Genomic DNA, 22815 nt, shown 5'->3' with positions numbered 1-22815 from the left:
CAAGTGATTCTCATGCCTCAGCTTCCCGAGTAGCTGGGATTACAGGCGCCTGCCACCATGCCCGGCTAATTTTTGTATTTTTAGTAGAGAGAGGGTTTCACTATGTTGGCCAGACTGATCTCGAACTCCTGGCTTCAAGTGATCCACCTGCCTCGGCCTCCCAAAGTGCTGGGATTACAGGCGTGATGCACCATGCTTGGCTGGCTTGCTTTCTCTCTCTTGCTCTCTCTCTCTCTTTGGAGCCAGTAGTTCAACTGTCTTTTTAAGTTTTTATTTAATTTTAAGAAATTGAGCTTTATTAAATAGTAAATGTAACTACAACTTGTGGTTATAAATATATATTTAATGGAAAAAATATACATACATTGCTGGTGTGTGCTCAGATACATTTTGTTGATGGGGTGTGTGACCAGGAATGTCCCCTTGGTCCACAGAGCTCTGGTGTCTGCATGGGGGTGCAGGGTGGGTTATGAATTATTCCTGTATTCTCAGGCCCAGGATCATGAAGTCACAAGGTTGAATGTGGCAGAGTCTGTCTCATCCTTCAAGGCTCATAACAATGCCCCTTCCTCCAGGAAGCCTCCCTTGCTTTCCCAGAGACAGCTGCGGTTTCCTGCTCTGGGCTCCCCAGGCCAAGTTCCCAGGGTCCCTGTCTCTGCTCCAGCTGTGACCGCAGAGGAGTCTGTGCCTGAAAATTGAGGCCCTTCTGGGATTCTAGCCATGTCCAGGCACAGAGCAGGGGAGGGGGAGTTTGCAGAATGAATGAATGAAGCGTCTTCATCCCTTGAATTAGATGTGGAATGAAGAAGTCTGGTTGTTCAGGGATGGGGATCGTGAGCTCCGTTCTGCTCATCTTGGCCGCACTCGCGTTGGGAGGCAGCCGCAGGACAGACATTGAAGGCCAAGGCTGAGGAGGCGTGGACAGCGGAAGAGGAGGCGGTGGGTGGTTCGCACATACAGGCTGCCCGAGGAGTCCACGGTTTTGAGCATGGTCAGCGGGGAGTAGCGGACGTTGGTCTGTCGGCGCAGGGGTGGCCGAGCGGAGCTGATGACATTGACAATGGCCTGCAGAGTGGAGCCCCTGAGCCCTGGGACCCAGGGAGGGCTTCACCCCGCAACATACCTGAGCCACCACTTGGGGCTCTGGGCCCTTCACTCACCTGAACCACATCCTGTGGGCTCTGTCCCACGGAGCGAAACAGCTCCCTGGAGGCTGGGAGATAGAGGTCCCGGAAGTAGTGCAGGGTGTCAGGGTCAGTGCCTGGGAACTCGGCTGTAGAAACCTGCGCCAGAAGCTTCCCCTCAAACTCGGTGACCACGGGGCCTGGTTCCACCAGGGAGATGCTGGCGACCGGGCAGGGGTAGTGTCAGTCTGATGCCCCAACTGCTCCCTGACCTATTTTGTCCATTTATTTATTTATTTATTTTAAGATACAGGGTCTCACTCCCTTGCCCAGGCTGGAGTGCAGTGGCATGATCATAGCTCACCACAACCTCCAACTCCTGGGTTCAAGCAATCCTCTACCTCAGCCTCCCGAGTAGCTGGGACTGCAGCTACACACACCACCACCCTTGGCTAATTTTTAAATGTTGGGTTGAGATGGGGGTCTCGCTATGTTGCCCAGGCTGGTCTCAAACTCCTGACCTCAAGCGATCCTCCCCTTTCAGCCTCTCAAAACGCTGGAATTACAGGTGTGAGCCGCTGCACCCAGCTTCATTGTCTTCATCTCTCCTCTCCCCCTTTCAATGCCACCTCCCCAGCACTGCCTTCAAGCCCCCTCTGCCCACGTGCCCGCCTCACAAGATGTTGAACTGCAGCAGCTGGATAGCCAGGCTTTCGAAGAATCCCTCCAGGGCGAACTTGGAGGCTGCATAGACATCGTTGAAGATGACACCTGTGAGGGTCAGAAGGAGAGCTCTTTGGGGATCTGGGAGGTGGGCTTTGTGGGTTCCAGGGTGATGGGGTCTTTGGGAGACAGAGCAAAGAGGATGTGGAGACCAGACAGAGCAGATACATGGTGCCAAGATGATGTGGGGTGTGGCATTGTGTGATGGGGTCATATGGGGTCAGAACGAAGTTGTTCTCGGGTGATGGGTGCCACCTCCTCTCAGCTCTACCTGGTCCCAGGAAACTCCCCTATTTCCCTCCATTCTCTAAACCTTTGGGGCCACTTGGGGATCCTCTTCATTTTTCTCTTCATTAGGGCTGTTGCCTCTCTCCCTCCCTCCCTTTCTTCCTCCCTCCCTCCCTCCTTTTCTCCCTCCCTCCCTTTCTTTCCTTCCTTCCTTCCTTCCTTCCTTCCTTCCTTCCTTCCTTCCTTCCTTCCTTCCTTCCTTCCTTCCTTCTCTCTCTCTCTCTCTCTTTCTTTTTCTTTTTTGATAGGGTGTTGCCCTGTCCTGCAGTCTGGGGTGCAGCAGTGCAATCACAGCTCACTGCAGCCTTGAACTCCTGGGCTTAAGCGATCCTCTCACTTCAGCCTCTTGAGTAGCTGGGACTACAGGCACACACCACGATGCTTGGCTGATTTTTAAATTTAATTAATTTATTTTTTGTTGTTGTTGAAGGGAGACAGAGTCTCACTCTGTCTTCTAGGCTGGAGTGCAGCCTCTGCCTCCTGAGGTCAAACGAATCTCCTGCCTCAGCCTCCTGAGTAGCTGGGACTACAGGTGCACACCACCACACCCGGCTAATTTTTGTATTTTTACTAGAGATGGGGTTTCACCATGTTGGCCGTTCTGGTCTCAAACTCCTGACCTCAAGTGATGCATCAGCCTCAGCCTCCCAAAGTGCTGGGATTACAGTCATGAACCACCACATCTGGCCAAAGGTTTGTTTTTTGTTTGTTTGTTTGTTTATTTACTTATTTATTTATTTATTTTTTGAGACAGAGTCTTGCTCTTGTTGCCCAGGCTGGAGTGCAATGGCACAATCTCAGGTCACTGCAACATCTGCCTCCTGGGTTCAAGCAATTCCCCTGCTTCAGCTTCCCGAGTAGCTGGGACTACAGATGTGTGCCACCACACCCGGCTAATTTTTTTGTATTTTTAGTAGAGGTAGGGTTTCACAATTTTGGCCAGGCTGGTCTTGAACTCCTGATCTCGAGTGATCCACCTGCCTTGGCCTCCCAAAGTGTTGGAGTTACAGGCATGAGTCATTGTGCCTGGCCTAATTGAAAAAAAAGTTCATAGTAATAAGGTCTTGCTATGTTGACCAGGCTGGTCTCAAACTCCTGAGCTTAAACAACCCTCCTGCCTAGGCCGCGCAAAGTGCTGGGATTATAGATATGAGTCACCATGTCTGGCCACTTTTTCCTTCTGAACTTCATAATCCTTCTGAACACAATTCTCCAGGCTAATTTATTTTATTTTATCTTATTTTATTTATTTTAGAGACAGAGTTTCACTTTGTTGCCCAGGCTGGAGTGCAGTGGCACAGTCTTGGCTCACTGCAACCTCTGCCTCCCAGGTTCAAGCAATTCTCGTGCCTCAGCCTCCTGAGTAGCTGGGATTACAGGCACGTGCTACCATGCACAGCTGATTTTTTTTTTGTATTTTAGTAAGAACGGGCTTTCACCCGTTCTTACTGGTGGTCTTGAACTCCTGAGCTCAGGCAATCCACCCGTCTCAGCCTCCCAAAGTGCTAGGATTACAGGCATGAATCACCAAGCCTGGGCTCCACACTAATTTAGAATATGATCTAAAACCCATTCACCATCCTCCCAGTCTGGGGAGGATCAGACGCTGGTGGGATTTCCAGGGGTGGGTCCCCACAGCTCACCCTGCAGCCCCATGACGCTGCTGATCACCACGATGTGGCCCTGCCGCCTCCTCTTCATGCCTGGAAGCACAGCTTTGACGAGACGGACAGCTCCGAAAAAGTTGGTGTCAAAGACATTCTGCATGGCAGCAAGGCTGAGCCCCTCCAGGGGCCCCACCAGACCCATTCCGGCATTATTCACTAAGAGAAGAGGTACTAAGGTTACCTTAAAGTCCCTTACCCTTCTAGCATTACTTCCAGACACCCCCTGAATCACCCCACCCCATACTCCAAGTCCAAGGCCAGTCCAGGGTATCATGGGTGGACAAATATGAAATCTTGGTGATCTTTAAACACAGTTTAGCGTTTGTCATAGGAGATCCTCAGCCCTGAGTGGGAGGAAGGGCTGCTGGGAATAGTGGCCCCCTTAATCCATGAGCAATTCAGTTCTGACCCCAAATTGCATCAAGACAGTGACACCCACCTTCCTGCGAAGGTTGGGGACCTTATGACTTATTTCTGCATCATGCTGTCTTCCCCAAGTGACTCATCCAAGTAATTTTCCCAACCACATATGACTTTCTCCATATATGAGGATTTCTATTCCGTAAAATCTGCCCCACCCCCAGGCCTCAGATTATTACTAGTGTCTCTAATATTTTTATTTTTTTTATTTTTTTATTTTTTTATTTTTATTTTTTTTTTTTTTTTGAGACGGAGTCTCGCGCTGTCGCCCAGGCTGGAGTGCAGTGGCCGGATCTCAGCTCACTGCAAGCTCCGCCTCCCGGGTTCACGCCATTCTCCGGCCTCAGCCTCCCGAGTAGCTGGGACTACAGGCGCCTGCCATCTCGCCCGGCTAGTTTTTTTTTTTTGTAATTTTTAGTAGAGACGGGGTTTCACCGTGTTAGCCAGGATGGTCTCGATCTCCTGACCTCGTGATCCGCCCATCTCGGCCTCCCAAAGTGCTGGGATTACAGGCTTGAGCCACCGCGCCCGGCCAATATTTTTATTTTTAAAAAAATTGATTTTTGGGCCAGGCATGGTGGCTCATGCCTGTAATCCCAGCACTTTGGGAGGCCAAGACGAGTGGATCACCTGAGGTCAGCCTTCGAGACCAGCCTGACGAACATGGAGAAACCCGTCTCTACTAAAAATACAAAATTAGCCGGGTGTGGTGGCGCATGCCTGTAATCCCAGCTACTTGGGAGGCTGAGGCAGGAGAATCACTTGAACCCGGGAGGTGGAGGTTGCAGTGAGCTGAGATCATGCCATTGCACTCTAGCCTAGGCAGCAAGAGTTAAATTCCATCTCAAAAACAAAAAAAAGATTTTTGGCCAGGTGCGGTGGTGCACGCCTGTAATTCCAGCACTCTGGGAGGCCGAAGTGGGCGGATCACTTCAGGTCAGGAGTTTGAGACCAGCCTGGCCAACATGGTGAAACCTCGCCTCTACGAAAAACACAAAAATTAGCTGGGCATGGTGGCAGGCACATGTAATCCCAGCTACTCAGGAGGCGAGGCAGGAGAATCGCTTGAACCTGGGGGGTGGAGGTTGCAGTGAGCCGAGATCACGCCACCGCACTCCAGCCTGGGCGCAGAGCAAGAATCCGTCTCAAGAAAAAAAAAAAAATTGATTTTTGAGACAAGGTCTTTCTCTGTCTCCCAGACTGGCTCTATCATAACTCACTGCAGCCTCAAACCCCTGGGCTCTAGTGAGCCTCCCACCTTGGCCTCCTGAGTAGCTAGGATTAGGCATGCACCGCTATACCTGGCTAATTCTTAATTTTTTTGTAGAGTCAAAGTCTCACTATTTTGCTGGTCTCGAGCTGCTGGGCTCAAGCAATCCTCCTGTCTCAGCCTCCCAAAGTGCTAGGATTACAGGTATAATTCACGGGACCCAGCCCTTAATAAATCAATTGGTAGGATCAACTGGTCTACCCCTGTTGGCCAACTGGTCTACCCCTTCTATCCAGGTTCAGAGATTGGTGAAGGAGCCAGAGAGCTGGTGCTCAGACCTTGCCGTATTGAGGGTCTATACTCAGACCAGGATGGGGCTCAGTGAATCAGGGGCTGCGACGTCTTACCCAGCACGTCCACTTCTCCCTGGATACAGCTGAGACACTGAGCCACCGACTCGTCACTGCACACGTCCAGCTGGGCCACAGTGAGGGTCTGCCCCAGAGCCTCCCCAGCAGCTGCCTCCAGTGTCTCCTTCTTCCCCAGGTCCCTCATGGTGGCCACCACTGGGGGCAGAGAGTAAAGCAGGGACAGGCACTGAGTTCCTTTCCCCTTGGTGTGGGCTCCACGTTTCTGTGATCTTGCATTAGAAGTCACAGAGAGATGGAAACCCACAAGTTCACACACCCACATTTATCACTCAGCCAACAAGTAAGTGCACACTTGTGTACATGCATCTCCACATACCTGTATCCATCCTTCCAACCATGAGTTCAACAGACATTTATTGAGCATCTACTATACACTATGCCCTATTCTAGGTGCTGAGGCTATGGCATGAAATAAGATAGTCCCCAGGTGTGGTGGTGCAAGCCTGTAATCCCAGCACTTTGGGAGGCCTAGGTGGGAGGATTGCTTGACCCCAGGAGTTTGAGACCAGCCTGGGAAGTATCCCATCTCTACAAAAAAATTATATATACAAATTTGCCAGGTGTGGTGGGTGGCCCCCACCTGTAGTCTTGGCTACTTGGGAGGCTGCAGTGGGAGGATTGCTCGAGCCCAGGAGGTTGAGGCTACAGTGAGCTGAATTGGAGCCACTGCACTACAGCCTGGGTGACAGAGTGAGACCCTGTCTCAAAAAATAAAAAAATAAGGCCGGGGTGGCTCACATGTGTAATCCCAGCCCTTTGGGAGGCCGAGGTGGGCAGATCACAAGGTCAAGAGATCGAGACCATCCTGGCCAAAGTGGTGAAAGTTCGTCTCTATTAAAAATACAAAAATTAGCTGGGCGTGGTGGCACACACCTGAAATCCCAGCTACTCAGGAGGCTGAGGCAGGAGAATTGCTTGAACCTGGGAGGCAGAGGAGGTTGCAGTGAGCTGAGATCATGCTACTGAACTCCAGCCTGGCAACAGAGCAAGACTCTGTCTCAAAATAAATAAATAAATAAATAAATAAGATAACATTTCTGCCTTCATGGAATTTATAGCCTAGTAGGTAAGACAATAAAATACACAAACATAAAACAGACTGCCATGAAAAAAATGCATACATACCTATAGCCAACATGCATACATACATGAACGCTGAAGTTAATAGGCATATATATATATATATACATATTTTGAGACAAAGTTTCACTCTCGTTTGTTACCCAGTCTGGAGTGCAGGGGCGTGATTTCGGCTCACTGCCAGTTCTACCTCCTGGGTTCAAGCGATTCCCCTGCCTCAACCTCCCAAGTAGCTGGGATTACAGGTGCCTGCCACTACACCCAGCTAATTTTTGTATTTTTAGTAGATATGGGGTTTCACCATATTGGTCAGGCTGGTCTCAAACCTCAGGTGATCTGCCCACCTCATCCTCCCAAAGTGCTGGGATTATAGGCATCAGAAGCCAAAGAGCCACAGAGCCTGGCCAAGCTTATCCTCTTTTTTCTTTTCTTTTCTTTTTTTTTTTTTTTTGAGATGGAGTCTCGCTCTTGTCACCCAGGCTGGAATACAGTAGCAAAATCTCGGCTCACTGCAACCTCTGTCTCCTGGTTCAAGCGATTCTCTTGCCTTAGCCTCTCAAGTAGCTGGGATTACAGGTACCTGCCACCATGCCCAGCTAATGTTTGTATTTTTATTGATTGGTTGATGGATTGACTGAGACAGAGTCTTGCTCTGTCACCCAGGTTGGAGTGCAGTGGCGCAATCTCGGCTCACTGCAAGCTCCACCCCTGGGATTCACACCATTCTTCTGCCTCAGCCTCCAGAGTAGCTGGTACTGCAGGTGCCCGCCACCACGCCCGGCTAAGTTTTTGTATTTGTAGTAGAGATGGAGTTTCACCGTGTTAGCCAGGATGGTCTCGATCTCCTGACCCCGTGATCCACCCACCTTGGTCTCCCAAAGTGCTGGGGTTACAGGCATGAACCACCACGCCTGGCCAATTTTTGTATTTTTAGTAGAGACGGGGTTTCACCATGTTGGCCAGGCTGTTCTCAAACTCCTGACTTCAGGTGATCTGTCCACCTCGGCCTCCCAAAGTGCTGGGATTACAGACATGAGCTGCTGCGCCCAGCCTCAAGCTTATGCTCTTAAGCAGGACCTTAGCATATGTACCATGTCTGCACATGCACCAGCATGCATGTTTGATATCCCCCAATGTGTGCAACCATAATCAACCAAGAACACTCCTGGGGGCAATTTGCCTCTTGTCTTCGGACCAGTGTGATTCGTGGGTAGCAGGCGCCTGAATGGGTTCACTTGCATCTACATGTGAGATAGTGGGAAACATGGGTGCAAGGGATGGGATGCCTGAGTTCAAATCCCAGCTCTGCCACTTTGCAGCTGGGAGACCTTGAGCAAAGACCTTTGACAGTCTGCATCTTCGTTTCCTCATTTCTAAAATGAGGCAGGCCAGGCACAGTGGCTCATGCCTGTAATCCCAGCACTTTGGGAGGCCCAGGTGGGCAGATCACCTGAGGCCAGGAGTTCGAGACCAGTCTGGCCAACATGGTGAAATCTCGTCTATTAAAAATACAAAACATTAGCCGGGTGTGGTGGTGCATGCCTTAATCCCAGAAACTCAGGAGACTGAGGCATGAAAATCACTTGAATGTGGGAGGTGGAGGCTGCAGTGAGCCAAGATGCGCCACTGCACTCAACCTGGGCGACAGAGCAAGACTCTGACTCAAAATAAATAAATAATAAAATAATAATAAAATGGGGTGGATGATAGTGCCTGCCTCACAGGTGTGATGTGAGGATTAAACGACTTCCTGGATTCAGGGCACTTAGAATGCAGCGTGGTACATTGTAAAAGCTCCGTAAACATTAGCCTCCAGCAGTTTAATACACCCATCTGCCCGCCCACAGGAACGCACGTTATTCCCTGCACACTGGCGTTCAGGCTCTCATGCTCAAAGCTGTGTGTGTTTCTAAAACAGAGGGCAGAGGGCTGGGAGAAGCACCCCTGCCAACTGGGGCAATGCCCTCACCCCCAGTCGCCTCCTTGTAAGTAACAACCCTTTGCCCACTTTGGCTCCAGCATGCACCCTCTGGGTCAGGGGTTCTCCTGGTTGGTTAGGATGCAGGTTCCAGGGATTTATTCTAGAGCTGCAGAAAGGCAAGTTCTTAGAACTAGAAGGCCATCCCTTCAACCCCCAAGGTCAGGAGCACTTAAGAAGCTTATCTCAGTAAAAGCAGTAATCTGGGGAGACTGTGGAGGAGTGAGCATCAGGGTAGTGACTATTCCAATCTAGGAAATGCCCTAGTGAAACCCTTCTAAAAATATCACCCACCCACCCCCTGCCACTCTCAGCATGCTTTATTTTGTTTCTCAGCACTTATTCCCACCAGATATAGCAACAATTTCTTTTTATCTGTTTATCGCCCGTTCTCCCTCTCCTCCCCGCATGACACCATCCCGAGGGCTGAGATTTTTGTCTATTTCATCCCCAGTTGTGTTGCCAGCATTCAGAACACCCAGAAGGTGCTCAAGAAATATTTGTAGGATGAGGGGATGATTCCTGGAGGGAGAGGAAGACGGCATGCATCCTGAGTTCTCCCCAAGCCCACAAGTGCAGCTGGGAGAGATGGGTAGGGGAGACAGTGCTGGGGAAGCCGTTTCCACCCTGCTGCCTCCTAGCGCCGCCCTGCACCTCTTACCCTGGTAACGCTTCTTGGGGTCATGGGCCAGCTGCACTGCAAGTTCCAGACCAATTCCTGATGAGCAGCCGGAGATCAGCACAGTCCGGGGTGCAGCGGCCATGTTGATCCCCTCCCTGGACGCGTGACCTCCGCCGGGCAGCACCTGACTCTGACCATTCATCCTGGGCTCGTCTGCTCCCTCCTAACCCCCTCCCACAGATCCCCTGCAGGGCAAAGCCTCCGCCCTGGCCAGGAGACCCTCAATTCTGGACTGACCCTGAACAGGCAGTAAGAGAGAATTTCTTAAATCCTCTCTGCACCTCATTTTCTTCATCTGCCAAAAATTTCTTCTCCACACCTACTATACACATCACTGGTTTTTGTTTGTTTGTTTTTAAGAGACAGCATCTTGCTCTGTCACTCAGGCTGCAGTGCAGTGGCACCACCGTAGCTCACCGCAGCCTCAAGCGATCCTTCCACCTCAGCCTCCAGAGTAGCTGGGGCTACCGGCACACACTACCATACCCAGCTAATTTTTAAATTTACTTTGTTTTTAGACATGGGACCTTGCTCTGTTGCCCAGACTGGTCTCCAACTCTTGGCCTCAAGCGATCCTCCTGCCTTGGACATTTGTAACTGTTTTCTTAATTTTTAATTTTTATTATGAGTGTAAATTATTATTATTATTATTATTTTGAGACAGAGCCTTGCTCTTGTCACCCAGGCTGGAGTGCAGTGGTACAATCTCGGCTCACTACAACCTCTGTTTTCCAGGGTCAAGCGATTCTCCTATCTCAGCCTCCCAAGTAGCTGGGACTACAGGTGTGTGCCACCACACGGAGTTGATTTTTGTATTTTTAGTAGAGATGAGGTTTCTCCATGTTGGTCAGGCTGGTCTTGAACTCCTGACCTCAAGTGGTCCAGCGGTCTTAGCCTCCCAAAGTGCTGGGATTCCAAGCGTGAGCCACTGAGCCCGGCCGAGTATAAATTATTTAGGGCTGGGGAGAGTTTCTGTGAAAGTTGGGGGGAATTAGTGTCTGTATTCTGGGTGAAGAATCTCTGATTGAAGGGAGAGAGTGAGAGAAGGAGACAGAGAATGTGGATCCAGAAATGTTGTTTCACAGAGGGAAGGGGTGTAGAACTGTCAGAAGATGTAGTTAGACTACAGGAAGAACTTCCAGCAAGGCAGGGCAGGCAGGAATTTTGTGAGAGCCTTTTAGTTGGAGAAGTCTCAGCTTCAGACGTCCCTGGGGTGGGGGGAGGCGCAGCTTGCAGAGATTCCCTCTCCTCCTCCCACCCTGGGGGGCCCCGTCTCCCCCTCAGGCCTGATGGGGCCCCACCCCCTCCTCTTCAGGGACACAGAGACTCTTTGTCTGGGGAGTCAGAGACTGGGAGGAAGGCACTGCTTGCGTCTCCCTCTTCCCCTGGGGCGGGGGTGGGGGAAGCAGGGTTCGGGGAGCAGTTCAGGGCTCAGGATACGCCTCTTGGTTCCTCCCCTCCCTCGGGAAGCACCCTCACATCCTGCGTGTCTGCGCTTGTCCAATTGCATAAAAGCTCTATTTGACCTCCTGGGGGCCTCTTCATGCTGGAGGTGGGGGTACCAGCACGGTGAGGGGAGCCTCTGCCTCATCCCAAGAATGGCAAGAATCCACCCTTTCCTCCCCGTGACAGTGCATTGCTTTGCAACAGGGACAGATTTCCCACCACCCCCGGACATTTTTTTTTTTTTTTTTCTGAGACAGATAGAGTCTTGCTCTGTTGCCCAGGCTGGACTGCAGTGGCACAACCTTAGCTCACTGCAACCTCCACCTCCCTGGTTCAAGTGATCCTCCCACCTCAGCCTCCCAAGTACCTGGGACTACAGAGGCCAGCCACATTGCCTGGCTAGTTTTTGTATTTTTAGCAGAGATGGGATTTTGCCATGTTAGCCAGCTGGCCTCTAACCCCTGGACTCAAGCGATCTGCCCGCCTCAGCCTCTCAAAAGTGCTGGGACTACAGGCGTGAGCCACCGCACCCAGCTCAGACTCCCCCATTTGGTGGGGATTTGGGATTGGGGCCAGGGCATCCACTGGAGACCTGGTTTGGGGTGGGGGGAGATGAGGGTTAGGGATGGAGATAAGACCCTTTATTTGAGGAATCAATAATTTGGGGGAAAGTGAAAACTGTTTTGGGATCTGTGGTGAGAATCTGGGACCAGGACACGTGACTCAGGGATTTCAGTGGAGAGATAAATGTTTGGAGTAAGACTGGGGACCCCATTTTGGGATCTGGGGTGAAGTTTGAGGTGGGATCAGGACCCCTTAGGGACCTAAAGGAAAGGCTCTGGGGCTGAGGCTGGTACCTCCTATTGTCTAGCTAAGGGACTGAGGATAAAGCAGGTAGGTGAATGAGCGTTTGGGGTGAGATTGGGACCCCACTTGCGGGCCTGAGTGAGGCAGAAAGGACTTGGTGCCAGGTGAGGTGGCTCATGCCTGTAATGCCAGCGCTTTGGGAGGGCAAGGCCGAAGGATCACTTGAAACCAGAAGTTCAAGACCGACCTGGGCAGCAAGCAAGACCCTGGTCTCTACAAAAATATATATATATTTAAATTAGCTAGGTGTGGCAGTATGTGCATGTGGTACCTGCTTCTCAGGAGGCTGAAGCAGGCGGATGGCTTGAACCCAGGAGTTGGAAGCTGCAGTGAGCTATGATTGGGCCACTGCACTCCAGCTGGGGTGACAGATCAAGACCCTGTCTCCAAAATAAAATGTAAAAATAAAAGAAAATAAAAAAAGATTTGGTATAAACCTGCACCTCCCCCTTTTCCAGGGCCTGGATGGAGGCTGAAGGTTTGAATGAGGCTAAGCTCTCCTTTGAGGGGATCTGCTAGGCCGAAAAGGTTTGGGGTAGGGCTGGAACCCTCGAACTCCAGGACTGGGTGGGAGTGACCCTTCTCCTCCACTGTGGGGTGGGGCAGGAACAACCCAGCTCCTGGCGCTCGGCTCCACACCAGCCGGCCAATCAGCGCTCAGCACAAAGTTTCCCAACTTCCCAGTCCAGCTGTCAGCGCTCCCCCTCCAAGGAGCCCCGCCTGGCCAGGCGCTGGAGCGCAGGGCGAGGCCAGGGCGGGGTCTCGGGCAGTTTCCCGCGGACCCCGAGAGGAGCGGGCGCCGCGAGTGACTGCACCGAGCCCGAGGAGTCGCCGCGCCCGGCAACCGCCCCGACTGGTCCCCCGCCTTGCCCGTGGGCCCCGCCAGGATGGGGAACCGCCAGGGCCTGGGCCAGCCGCGGGCCGGTCTCTGCCTGCTCCTGGCGGCGCTGCAGCTTCTGCCGGGGACGCAGGCCGGTGAGCCGGGAGGGAACAGATGGGACCCAGGGTCCACGACTCAGAGAGGGCCTAAAAGAGCGAGGCATGGAGAGGCGTGGAGGGGGAGGACGTGAGCGCTGCGTGGGGTTCCGGTGTGATGTGGGCGCATGAGTGTCCGACTCTGGGTGATTTGTGGGTGTGTGACTGTTCGGGGGTAGGGGTAGGGATGTGTGACTGCGTTTTCTGGCGAGCGCGTGGGAATGCATGCAATGTGCAGGTGTGTGCGTGTGTGTAGCATGTCTGTGCATTTGGAGTGAAATTGCATGTGTGCTTGCATGTGGAGGTTGATGGCGATAGTGTGACTGTGAGTGACAGGGCAGTGCTGGGAGGGTGTATATTGCGACAGGTGAGTATGCACTTGTGCGTTTGTCTATGTGCTGATTTTCGAGGGTAACCGTATGTGTGGTTATGCGTGTGACTGTGTGTCTCTGAGTGCCCCTATGAGGGGTGTAGTTGTGATTTTTGGGTGCAAATAATTGCCCATGAGGATGAAGGTGAGTGGGGACGAGTATGGGAGGGGGCTCTTCGGGAACCCACAGTTTCTTTTGCGTCTCTTTAAATGGCTTCACCCCATTCTCCCTTTCCCTCCTCTGCCCCAAATTGGCGAGTGCCCGTCTCCTCCCCTCCCTCCCTGTCGCCCCCTCCCCCACCCCACGGTCCCCAGAGCCGCGATCAGCACCATGGACAGGGCCTCGGGGAGGGCCACGGTGAGGGGCGAGGCGGGGCGGGGCGCAGGGCGGGGCGGGAGTGGAAGTTGCTCCCCCCCTCCCACCCCAGCTGCTGGAGCCTTGGGTGTTTTTTCCGAGGAATTTCTCAGGGTCCCCCAAGGGGTCCCGGGGGCCGCCGGATGGGTGAGTCAGCGCTGACGCACGCCCAGCTGCGCGCATCTGGCTGGGCGCCCTGTCCCGCCCCGCAGGGTTCGGAGTAGGGGGCGCTCCGGGAGTCAGGGGATGGCGTGGCTCCCTGGGGCTTCCCTGATCTGAGAGACCTCAGACTAGGCCCTCCTGGAAATTCCTTTCTAAGGTGAGCTCAGTCTCCCAACACACACACACACACACACACACACACACACACACACACCCCACAGCACACTTCTTACTTTGGAGTCCAGGAAGGTGCCTGTCCATATGGTTAATCCCTGATTGGACCATTCGGCATTCCCACGCTCACACATCCACATGGTCATGCAATCTCAGGCATCCACTCTGAATATAAGTCCCCTGGGACTCGAGGAATGTGAAACACCGTGTCCAGGCAACCCTCTCCAGTCACCCGCCAAATGGTTCCAGCTTTTATGACCCTCCCACGCGCTCAGTTTCTCACACACGCTGCCCCTGACATCCGAACAAACGTTGTCAACATTCACAACCCATCACCCACTCTCTGGCTGGGTCACACTCTCACACAGAACGGCACTCCCCCACCAGAAGTCTGAGGTGTTACAGTCACAGACACACCTGCAAGCTCGCTGCAAGCGTTACATGGCCACGCGTCAAGTAACTGCACCTAATCCCTCCATTAGAAGCAAAATATTTGCACACATTGACACCCGGAGAAATGACATGCCCAGCTAATCTCTGCCTGGCTCATTCAGACTCACCCACGCTTGTACAATCTCATGCACATACACATATTTGCACACACACCGCACACCTGGGGGATTCCCAGCCATGCCCTGACTCAGCCCCTGCCTCTGTCCCTTCACATCCCAGACCCCAGCCAAGATCCCCCTGGGGGCCCTGACCAGCACAGGGGAGAGTGGCAGGAGGCAAGTTGGGTCCCTGACAGACCCCCCACCCTCTGTCCCCGTAGGCAGGACTCAATGCCGCTTATGTGACTTTTTGTCATAATGCCAGCTATGAAAAGAAAGGGCAGTCAGTTTCTGAAAGGTCATTCCAGAAGGGACACAAGTTTCAAGCAGGATATCTTTGAGCTGGATGCTGGGAAGGACTTTCTTATTGTAAATGAGTGGTAGTTGAGGAGAGACCCTCTTTCCTCTGCAGAGAGGTTAGTGTGTGGGTCAGGGGAGAGCCTCCAGGCTGGGTGAGGTCGTTGATCTCAATCCTCCCCTGGGCCCCAGCCTGAGATGGGGCAGCTGGGATGATTGTTCCGTGGGGAAGTGACTCTTGTGGTCAGCAGAGCCTGGGAGCCCAGATCTCAGCCCCAGGGGACTGCAACCCAGATTTCTCTTAATAACAGCCCAGCCACAAAACAGGCAATTAGAGATGGGGGCTGGGGTGATGGGTTGGGGAAGGCGAGTGGAGAGAGAGAGATTGAAAAAAGAGAGAGAGAGAATGAGAGAGAGAGAGAGACTTGGACACAGATAGAGGCCTGGAAAGACCCAGCACAGAAAGTGGGACAGAGAGAGGGCGGGCAGGGATGCGGAGAGAAGGAGATTGGAGGCAAGAGGAAACAGAGGCTGACACAGGCCTCTGAGGAGTCTGGAAAATGAGGGCTCTGACCTAGGAAGAGTGGGAATCGGGGTCCTTCATCCAAGCCCCTGCCTCCCCAACGTCTTACCCCCCCGCCCCAGCTCCCTGTGGTGAGATCAGCAGAGCCGCCCCCAGGGGTGAGGTCATGGCAGATTCGGGAGAATCTAGCTCCTGCCAAGAGGCTGGGGCAGGGGGTCAGTGGGACAATTTGCGAAGGGTGGGGGGAGGGGGAAACCAGACAGGGGGCTCGGGGCCCAAGGGAAGCCCCCACCCGCCCCTGCCCAAGCCATGTGGTTCCACTTAGCACTGGCTGGGCTGCTTTTCGGGGTGGGGCTGGTAGCGTGGCCTAGATTAGGAACTGTTGGGCCAGACAAGTCCTTTCCTTAGCTGGGATGAAAGAGGGACAGGGTCAGACGGGGGAGGTCTGGAGGTTATTGGAGACAGCTGATCAGAAGAAGAAGGTCAGAGAGATGAAACGAGGAGGTCATGGGTCAGGTGGAGGAGATCAGGATAGGCAGTGGGAGAAGGTCGGGGGTTGTCAGAGGGTGGAGGTCAGAGGGGAAAGTCAGAGGGAGGAGATCAGAAGGGAATGTCAGAGGGAGGAGGTCAGAGGGGAAAATCAAACGACAGGAGGTTGGAGAGGAAAGTCAGAGGGTGGAGGTCAGAGGGGAAAGTCAGAGGGAGGAGATCAGAAGGGAAAGTCAGAGGGAGGAGGTCAGATGGGAAAGTCAGAGGAGAGATCAGAGGGGAGGCTCAGAGGGAGGAGGTTGGAGGAGAGGGTCAAAGGGAGGAGATTAGAGGGGAAAGTCAGAGGGAAGAGGTCAAAGGGGACAGTCACAGGAAGGAGGTCAGAGGGGAATGTCAGAGGAGAGGAGATCAGAGGGGACATTCAGAGGGAGGAGGTCAGAGGGGAAAGTCCAAGGGTGGAGGTCAGAGAGGAGAGTCAGAGGGAGGAGGTCGGAGGGGATGGTCAGAGGGAGGAGGTTACAGGGGAAAGTCAGAGGGAAGAGGTCAAAGGGGAAAGTCAGAGGGAGGAGGTCAGAGGGGAAAGTCAGAGGGAAGAGGTCAAAGGGGAAAGTCAGAGGGAGGAGGTCAGAGGGGAAAGTCAGAAGGCGGACGTTGGGTCAGGCAGAAAAAGGAGATCAGAGGAAATAGACGGGTCAGGCAGAAGAAAATCAGAGGGCCAGAGGGGGTAACTGGAAAAAGAAGTTAGTGGGCATGGTCAGAGGCAGAGTGGTCAGAGGGAGGAGCTCCAAAATGGCTGTAGTCAAAAGGAAGAGGTTGTGGGTGACAGTGGTCAAAGGAGGAGGTTAGAGAGAGGGAGGAGGTGGGGGAAGAAAACACACTAGAAGCCCCTCCTCTCCACATGGGTTTCCTCTGGCAAGGGGGCTCCAGGCCTGGGATGTAGCCCTAGGGAGCCTGTGCGGGGGAGTGGGGAGAGGGGGACAGTTCCACTCTGGGGCTCAGGCCAGGAAGCTTTGATTCATCCCAGAACTAGGTCAACTTTTTTTCTCACCAAAAACCAAGGGGAAATAAAAACAGAGTCAACAGGCTGCTGAGGTCGGAACATCTGTGGGGTGATGAGGAGGCGGAGGGTGCTGGGGGCCCAGGCCTGCTCCTTCTTCCTGAGCCACAAACACATGGTGTGAGGGAGGGAGAGGCTGAGCTCCCCCCCAAAAAAACCCTGAGCCTCTGTCCTGGAGTCCTGGGCTTGTTCTAGCTGTTCCCCACCTCTGCCCCCCAACGGCTTCTCTCTGCTGCAGATCCTGTGGATGTCCTGAAGGCCCTGGGTGTGCGGGGAGGACAGGCTGGGGTCCCCGAGGGGCCTGGCTTCTGTCCCCAGAGGACTCCAGAGGGTGACCGGGCATTCAGAGTGGGCCAGGCCAGCACACTCGGCATCCCCACGCGGGAACTCTTTCCAGGTGAGCTGGAGTAGGAGGCCTGGGTACCTCCCTGGAGAGAGGCACTGCTGGGCCATCTGAGCTGCCCTGTTCCCTCTGCCCACCCAGATGGCCACTTTCCTGAGAACTTCTCCTTGCTGATCACCTTGCGGGGCCAGCCAGCCAATCAGTCTGTCCTGCTGTCCATTTATGATGAAAGGGGTGCCCGGCAGTTGGGCCTGGCACTGGGGCCAGCGCTGGGTCTCCTAGGTGATCCCTTCCGCCCCCTCCCCCAGCAGGTCAACCTCACAGATGGCAGGTGAGCATGGGGAGAGTGGGCAGGGGTCTGTGGATGAGGGGTGGGGTGAGAAGCACCCACACGGAGGCCGTCCCCTTGCAGGTGGCACCGTGTGGCGGTCAGCATAGATGGTGAGACGGTGACCCTGGTAGCTGACTGTGAAGCCCAGCCGCCTGTCTTGGGCCATGGCCCCCGCTTCATCAGCATAGCTGGACTCACTGTGCTGGGGACCCAGGACCTTGGGGAGAAGACTTTCGAGGTAGGAGTTCAGTGACGGGGGAAACTGAGGCAGTGGGTTGGATGTTTTGTCTACAGCCTGAATCTGGAGAGGATATTAAAGAAGGAAGATGTCAAGCTTCAATCTATCCCCAGGAAGCTGAGGGAAGCAAGTGCATGCTTTCACACACCGTTGCAGCGTGGAATTGTGAAATTGCAGAGCCACAAGACCATAATTTTTTTTTTTTTTTTTTTTTTTTGAGATGGAGCCTTGCTCTGTCGCCCAGGCTGGAGTGCAGTGGCTCCATCTCAGCTCACTGCAACCTCCACCTCACGGGTTCAAGCAATTCTCAGCCTCCCAGGTAGCTGAGATTACAAGTGTGCACCACCACGCTCAGCTAATCTTTGAATTTTTAGTAGAGACAAGGTTTTGCCATGTTGGCCAGGCTGGTCCTGAACTCCTGGCCTCAAGTGATCCATCCACCTTGGCCTCCCAAAGTGCTGGGATTACAGGTATGAGCCACCGCGCCCGGCCAACACCATAAATCGTGACGAGGCCTACTTGACTTGTTGTAGGAAGATCCGGTTGTGCCAGTGCATGCTTGTGTGTGCCGTTGCAGTGCATGACTGTGAGATTGCAGAGCCACAAGACCATAAATTGTGACAGCGCCTACTGGGCTTGTTGTGGAAAGATCTGATCTGGTGGTGTTGTGTGTCTGAGACTGTGACCTGAGATGGTGCTGGTTGCTGTGATAGTGTGTGATTGTATAGGGGCAGTTATAACTTTGGGAGCCAGCAAGCAGCTGTGTTGTGTGGCAGTGTGATGTGTGTTCTGGGTGTGGAGACCTTTGTTAACTGTGTGTGACCGTGATGTGTGTCACCTCTGGGAGGCCAGGACCTGATCTACCTCATGTTCCTCCTTATCCCTAATACTGGATCTTCCCACAACAAGCCAAGTAGGCATCGTCGCAATTTATGGTGTTGGCAGGGCACGGTGGCTCATACCTGTAATCCCAGCATTTTGGGAGGCCAAGGTGGGTGGATCACTTCAGGCCAGGAGTTCGAGACCAGCCTGGCCAGCATGGCAAAACCTTGTCTCTACTAAAACTTCAAAAATTAGCTGGGTGTGGTGGCACACGCCTGTAATCTCAGCTACTTGGGAGGCTGAGAATTGCTTGAACCTATGAAGGAACTGATGCACCCCTAGTGGGGCAGATGTGTGGGATGGGATGTGGCTTGTGGTTGGGATCGGGTGTGCCCCCGATAGGATCTTTCCTTGTCTTAGTTACAGGGGGTAGAGGAATCACTAGGGCTGTCATGGAGTCACCTCCTCCTTATACGTAGTGTGCTCTGGATGGGAGAGCATCACACCCTGGTACCAGGAGGTGGGTAGGACTTCTGGGGGATGAGGGGTCAGAGTAAGCCTGTGGCTGTATGGCTGCCTTCCTTGACTCCTACACCCCCCACCCCCTAGGGAGACATTCAGGAGCTGCTGATAAGCCCAGATCCTCAGGCTGCCTTCCAGGCTTGCGAGCGGTACCTCCCCAACTGCGACAACCTGGTACCGGCAGCCACAGGGGTGAGTGAGGGGCTCCATGACTCCTAATCTCAGGACACAGGCTGGGTCCTTCCCGGCTCCAGATCCCTGGAAAGAGTGAATTCTCATCCCCTAGACAGAGGGTTAAGTGACCCCTGACCTCAAACACATCCCAGGCGTGAATGACTTTGACCTCAAGTCATATTCCTGAGCCACCCTTGACCCCAGGTTACATGAATAACATCAACTCCAGGTCACAGGGCTGAGTGAGGACACAATGGACCATGAGCCAGCCTCACCCCAGGTGACCTGAAGGATGGGGTCTCTGCTGGTGGGATGCTCTGGACCTGACTGGGACCCTCCTCCCAGGCTCCCCAGGGTGAACCAGAGACCCCTCGTCCTCAGCGGAAGGGGAAGGGAAAAGGGAGGAAGAAAGGGCGAGGTCGCAAGGGGAAGGGCAGGAAAAAGAAGAACAAGGAAATTTTGACCTCAAGTCCACCTCCTGACTCCCCAGAGAACCAGGTAAGAGCCCTGAGACCACCTGACTTCCGGCCTTGACCATCTGACTTCTGGTCTTGGTGCTTGACTTCTAGTCTCCCATCCCTACTAATCTCTGGTCCCTCATCTATGATCTTTTTCTCTGGTCTCTGATCCATGAGCTCTGACTTCTCTCAGCTGACTGATGACTGTCAGGGTGACTGATGACAGGGTGGGAGTGGGTCCCATCTTACAAGCTCTCCCACCTCTGACCCCCTCAATCTCCAGTCCTGGGGCACTAGAGGGAGGGGCAGACCCAGATAAGCTCCTGATTTTAAGCGGGTTCTTGATGAGGGCTACTGTTTAAGGGGGATCATTGGCTGGGTTGAATGATGTGTTCATTAGTTAGTGTGTCATTGTTTGGGGTTCCCTTCTTGGGGTCATTGGGGACAGTTATTCATTGGGAGAGTCATTAATTGGGGGTATTATTTGGCTTCCCTGATAGCGATTGCTGGATAGGGGGGAATCATCGAGGGAGATATTAATTGAGATCAGTGTTTGGGGTGCACCTAGCTGGGATCACTGTGGAAGGTCATTGATAGAAACCATTATTGGTGCCACCGATGTCCCCAGTTTAGGGTCAATGACTGGGGGGTTGTTGGTGGATGGTCACTGACTGGAAGTCATAGTGGCATCACTCATTGGGGCCACAAGTTGGAAGAGTGATTTCAGGGGGTCGCAGATGGGGTAACTGATTTGGGAGTCCCTAACGGGATTATTAGTTAGGAAGTCATTGATAGGTGGAATTACTGTTTGGGGGTCATTGGTTAGGACACTTTTGTTGGGCTCATTTATGGGTATTAATTGTTGGAGCATCACTGGTTAGAGGAATAATTGATTAAGGGTCACTGATGGGGGTTATTAGTTGGAGAGTCACTAGTTAGTGCTAATAGTCAAGAGAGTGTCACTCGTTGAGGTCACTGGTTGGGAAAATCACTGAATGGAGCAGTAACAGGTTGAGGCCAGTGATGCCAGTGGGAGGGGTTGTTTGTGAGTCACTGGTTCTAGAATCATTGGGGTCTGTTGATGTAGGTCATTCTTGGTAGGTCACTGGGTTGGGGGGTCCTTGGTGGGGGTCATTGCTTGGGGTCTTTGGCTGGTGGGGGAGTCACTGGTTGCACTACATCTCAGTTCCAGATCTTCTTGGCTAAGAATACAGACACCAGGAGTAGTGGGCCCCTCTTCAGCCCCTTCCTTAGCCTTGTCCCCTCACCTGGGGCCCCACCATCCTCTTCCCACACCCCCCAACCCCTGCCTTGACCCAGTTCCTCTGCAGCTGTGCAGGCTAGAAGGAGCCGCCACTCCCTCTCTGACTGTGGCCTGGCTGACTGGCCGCTGAACTCTGCCTTGGGAGAGGACATGTGGGCTAGGCTTCCGGGAGCCTGGCCCTGAATGTTAGACCTTGACCTTGACCTCTGGGTTCCAGGGCCAGGCTGGCTCAGCGCCTCCTCCATCCACGATGGCTCCCTCTACTGGAAGCCCTGGTCCAGCCAGCACACTTTTGTCTCCACTGGCCTTCGGTGCTCTTTGGGGAGCCTCCTCTGTCCTGGCCCCAAACTGGGAGCTCCTGGGGACAGTGGGAGGGTGCCTCCCTTTTGTCTTGATTGCCCTGACCTGAGACCCAAAGCTCCCTCTATCCCTGCTCCAGACCTCCACTGACATCCCCAAGACAGAGACTCCAGCTCCAAATCTGCCTCCAACCCCTACGCCTTTGGCCGTCATCTCCACTGTGACTACTGGACCCAATGCCACAATCCCAGAGGTTGGATGGGGCTGGAAGAGGGAAGACCTCAGGGGTTTGGGGGGTGGTAGACAATAAGGAGGTCAGGGAAAACTTTGGTCTGTCCTAATGTTCTCAGGGGAGCTTGGACCCTGACAGTGGAACCGAGCTGGGGACCCTGGAGACCAAGGCAACCAGGGAGGATGAAGAAGGAGCTGATTCCACCATGGGCCCTGACTTCCGGGCAGCAGAATACCCATCTCGGACTCAGTTCCAGATCTTTCCTGTGAGTCTAGGTGGCTGGGGTTAGGTGCAAGAGAGTGGGATTCCTATTTAAAAATTTATTTATTTAGGTGGGGCGCAGTGGCTCCAGCCTGTAATTCCAGCACTTTGGGAGACCGAGGCAGGCAGATCATTTGAGGTCAGGAGATTGAGACTAGCCTGACCAACATGGTGAAACCACATGTCTACTAGAAACACAAAAAATTAGCCAGGAGTGGTGGTGTGCGCCTGTAATCCCAGCCACTGGGAAGGCTGGGGCAGGAGAATTGCTTGAACCTAGGAGGCAGAGGCTGCAATGAGCCAAGATCGTGCCACTTCACTCCAGCCAGGGAAACAAAATGAGACTCCATCTTGGAAAAAAAATTTTATTTTATTTTATTTTATTTTGTCATTTTTTTTTAACTTTTGTTTAAGTTCAGGGGTACAAGTGCAGGCTTGTTACGTAGGTAGACATGTATCATGGGGGGTTCGTTGTACAGATTATTTATTTCATTACTCAGGTATTAAGCCTAGTATCCATTAGTTATTTTTCCTGATCCTCTCCCTCCTCCCACCCTCCACCTTCCGATAGGTCCTAGTGTCTGCTGTTCCCCTCTATTTGTCCATGTTTTCTCATTTAGCTCCCATTTATAAGTGAGAACATGTGGTATATGGTCTTCTGTCCCTGTGTTATTTTATTTACTTACTTTTCTCACATCTTGAGGGCTTAGAAGGGATTCCTACCAGGAGCCACGAAAGGCCAGTCTCTCTTTTGGCTTCGGCACCTGCTTGTGTCAGACACTGTGCTAATAGTTGACTCTGTGACTAGACAGAGGGGCTTGGCTTTTACTCCAAGTACCAGGAGATGCCACTTGAGCACTTGTGAAGGAACATGATCTGACTTGGAGTTTTGAAAGCTCCCTCTGGGCCGGGGGCAGTGGCTCACACCTGTAATCCCAATGCTTTGGGAGGCGGAGGCGGGAAGATCGCTTGAGGCCAGGAGTTTGAGGCCAGCCTAGACA

At 53.1% G+C, this 22815-nt stretch overlaps 2 protein-coding genes across 2 annotated transcripts in view; one reads left to right on the top strand and one right to left on the bottom strand.

The window, feature by feature from the left end:
* Positions 1-328: 328 nt before the first annotated feature.
* Positions 329-9991, bottom strand: RDH8 (retinol dehydrogenase 8). Its single transcript, XM_025368697.1, has 6 exons — positions 9583-9991; positions 5840-5998; positions 3779-3958; positions 1802-1895; positions 1161-1344; positions 329-1065 (listed from the first exon to the last, which is right to left on the bottom strand). The coding sequence occupies exons 1-6, from the start codon at positions 9743-9745 to the stop codon at positions 850-852; spliced, it is 996 nt and encodes a 331-aa protein (XP_025224482.1). The 5' UTR covers positions 9746-9991; the 3' UTR covers positions 329-849.
* Positions 9992-12661: 2670 nt separating this feature from the next.
* The window catches only part of COL5A3 (collagen type V alpha 3 chain), a 52523-nt gene continuing 42369 nt past the window's right edge, over positions 12662-22815 (top strand). Inside the window, exons 1-8 of the mRNA XM_025367855.1 lie at positions 12662-12891; positions 17108-17266; positions 17354-17543; positions 17625-17781; positions 19213-19317; positions 19645-19797; positions 21461-21574; positions 21672-21818. Of these exons, the coding sequence (XP_025223640.1) occupies positions 12804-12891; positions 17108-17266; positions 17354-17543; positions 17625-17781; positions 19213-19317; positions 19645-19797; positions 21461-21574; positions 21672-21818 (1113 nt within the window). The 5' untranslated portion in view covers positions 12662-12803. The remainder of the gene's footprint in view (positions 12892-17107; positions 17267-17353; positions 17544-17624; positions 17782-19212; positions 19318-19644; positions 19798-21460; positions 21575-21671; positions 21819-22815) is intronic.

Source organism: Theropithecus gelada, chromosome 19, assembly GCF_003255815.1.
Source record: "Theropithecus gelada isolate Dixy chromosome 19, Tgel_1.0, whole genome shotgun sequence".
In the NCBI taxonomy this organism is placed as follows: domain Eukaryota; kingdom Metazoa; phylum Chordata; class Mammalia; order Primates; family Cercopithecidae; genus Theropithecus; species Theropithecus gelada.
Note: the sequence above shows the minus strand (reverse complement) of the source record. Positions and strands in the feature narration are given on the sequence as shown.

Coding starts and splice junctions, on each gene's coding strand:
- RDH8 (XM_025368697.1), bottom strand. CDS start 9,745: ATGAATGGTCAGAGTCAGGTGCTGCCCGGCGGAGGTCACGCGTCCAGG. Junction 3,959..5,839: donor GGGAGAAGTGGACGTGCTGG/GTAAGACGTCGC, acceptor CTCTTCTCTTAG/TGAATAATGCCGGAATGGGT. Junction 1,896..3,778: donor CAGCGTCATGGGGCTGCAGG/GTGAGCTGTGGG, acceptor TGACCCTCACAG/GTGTCATCTTCAACGATGTC.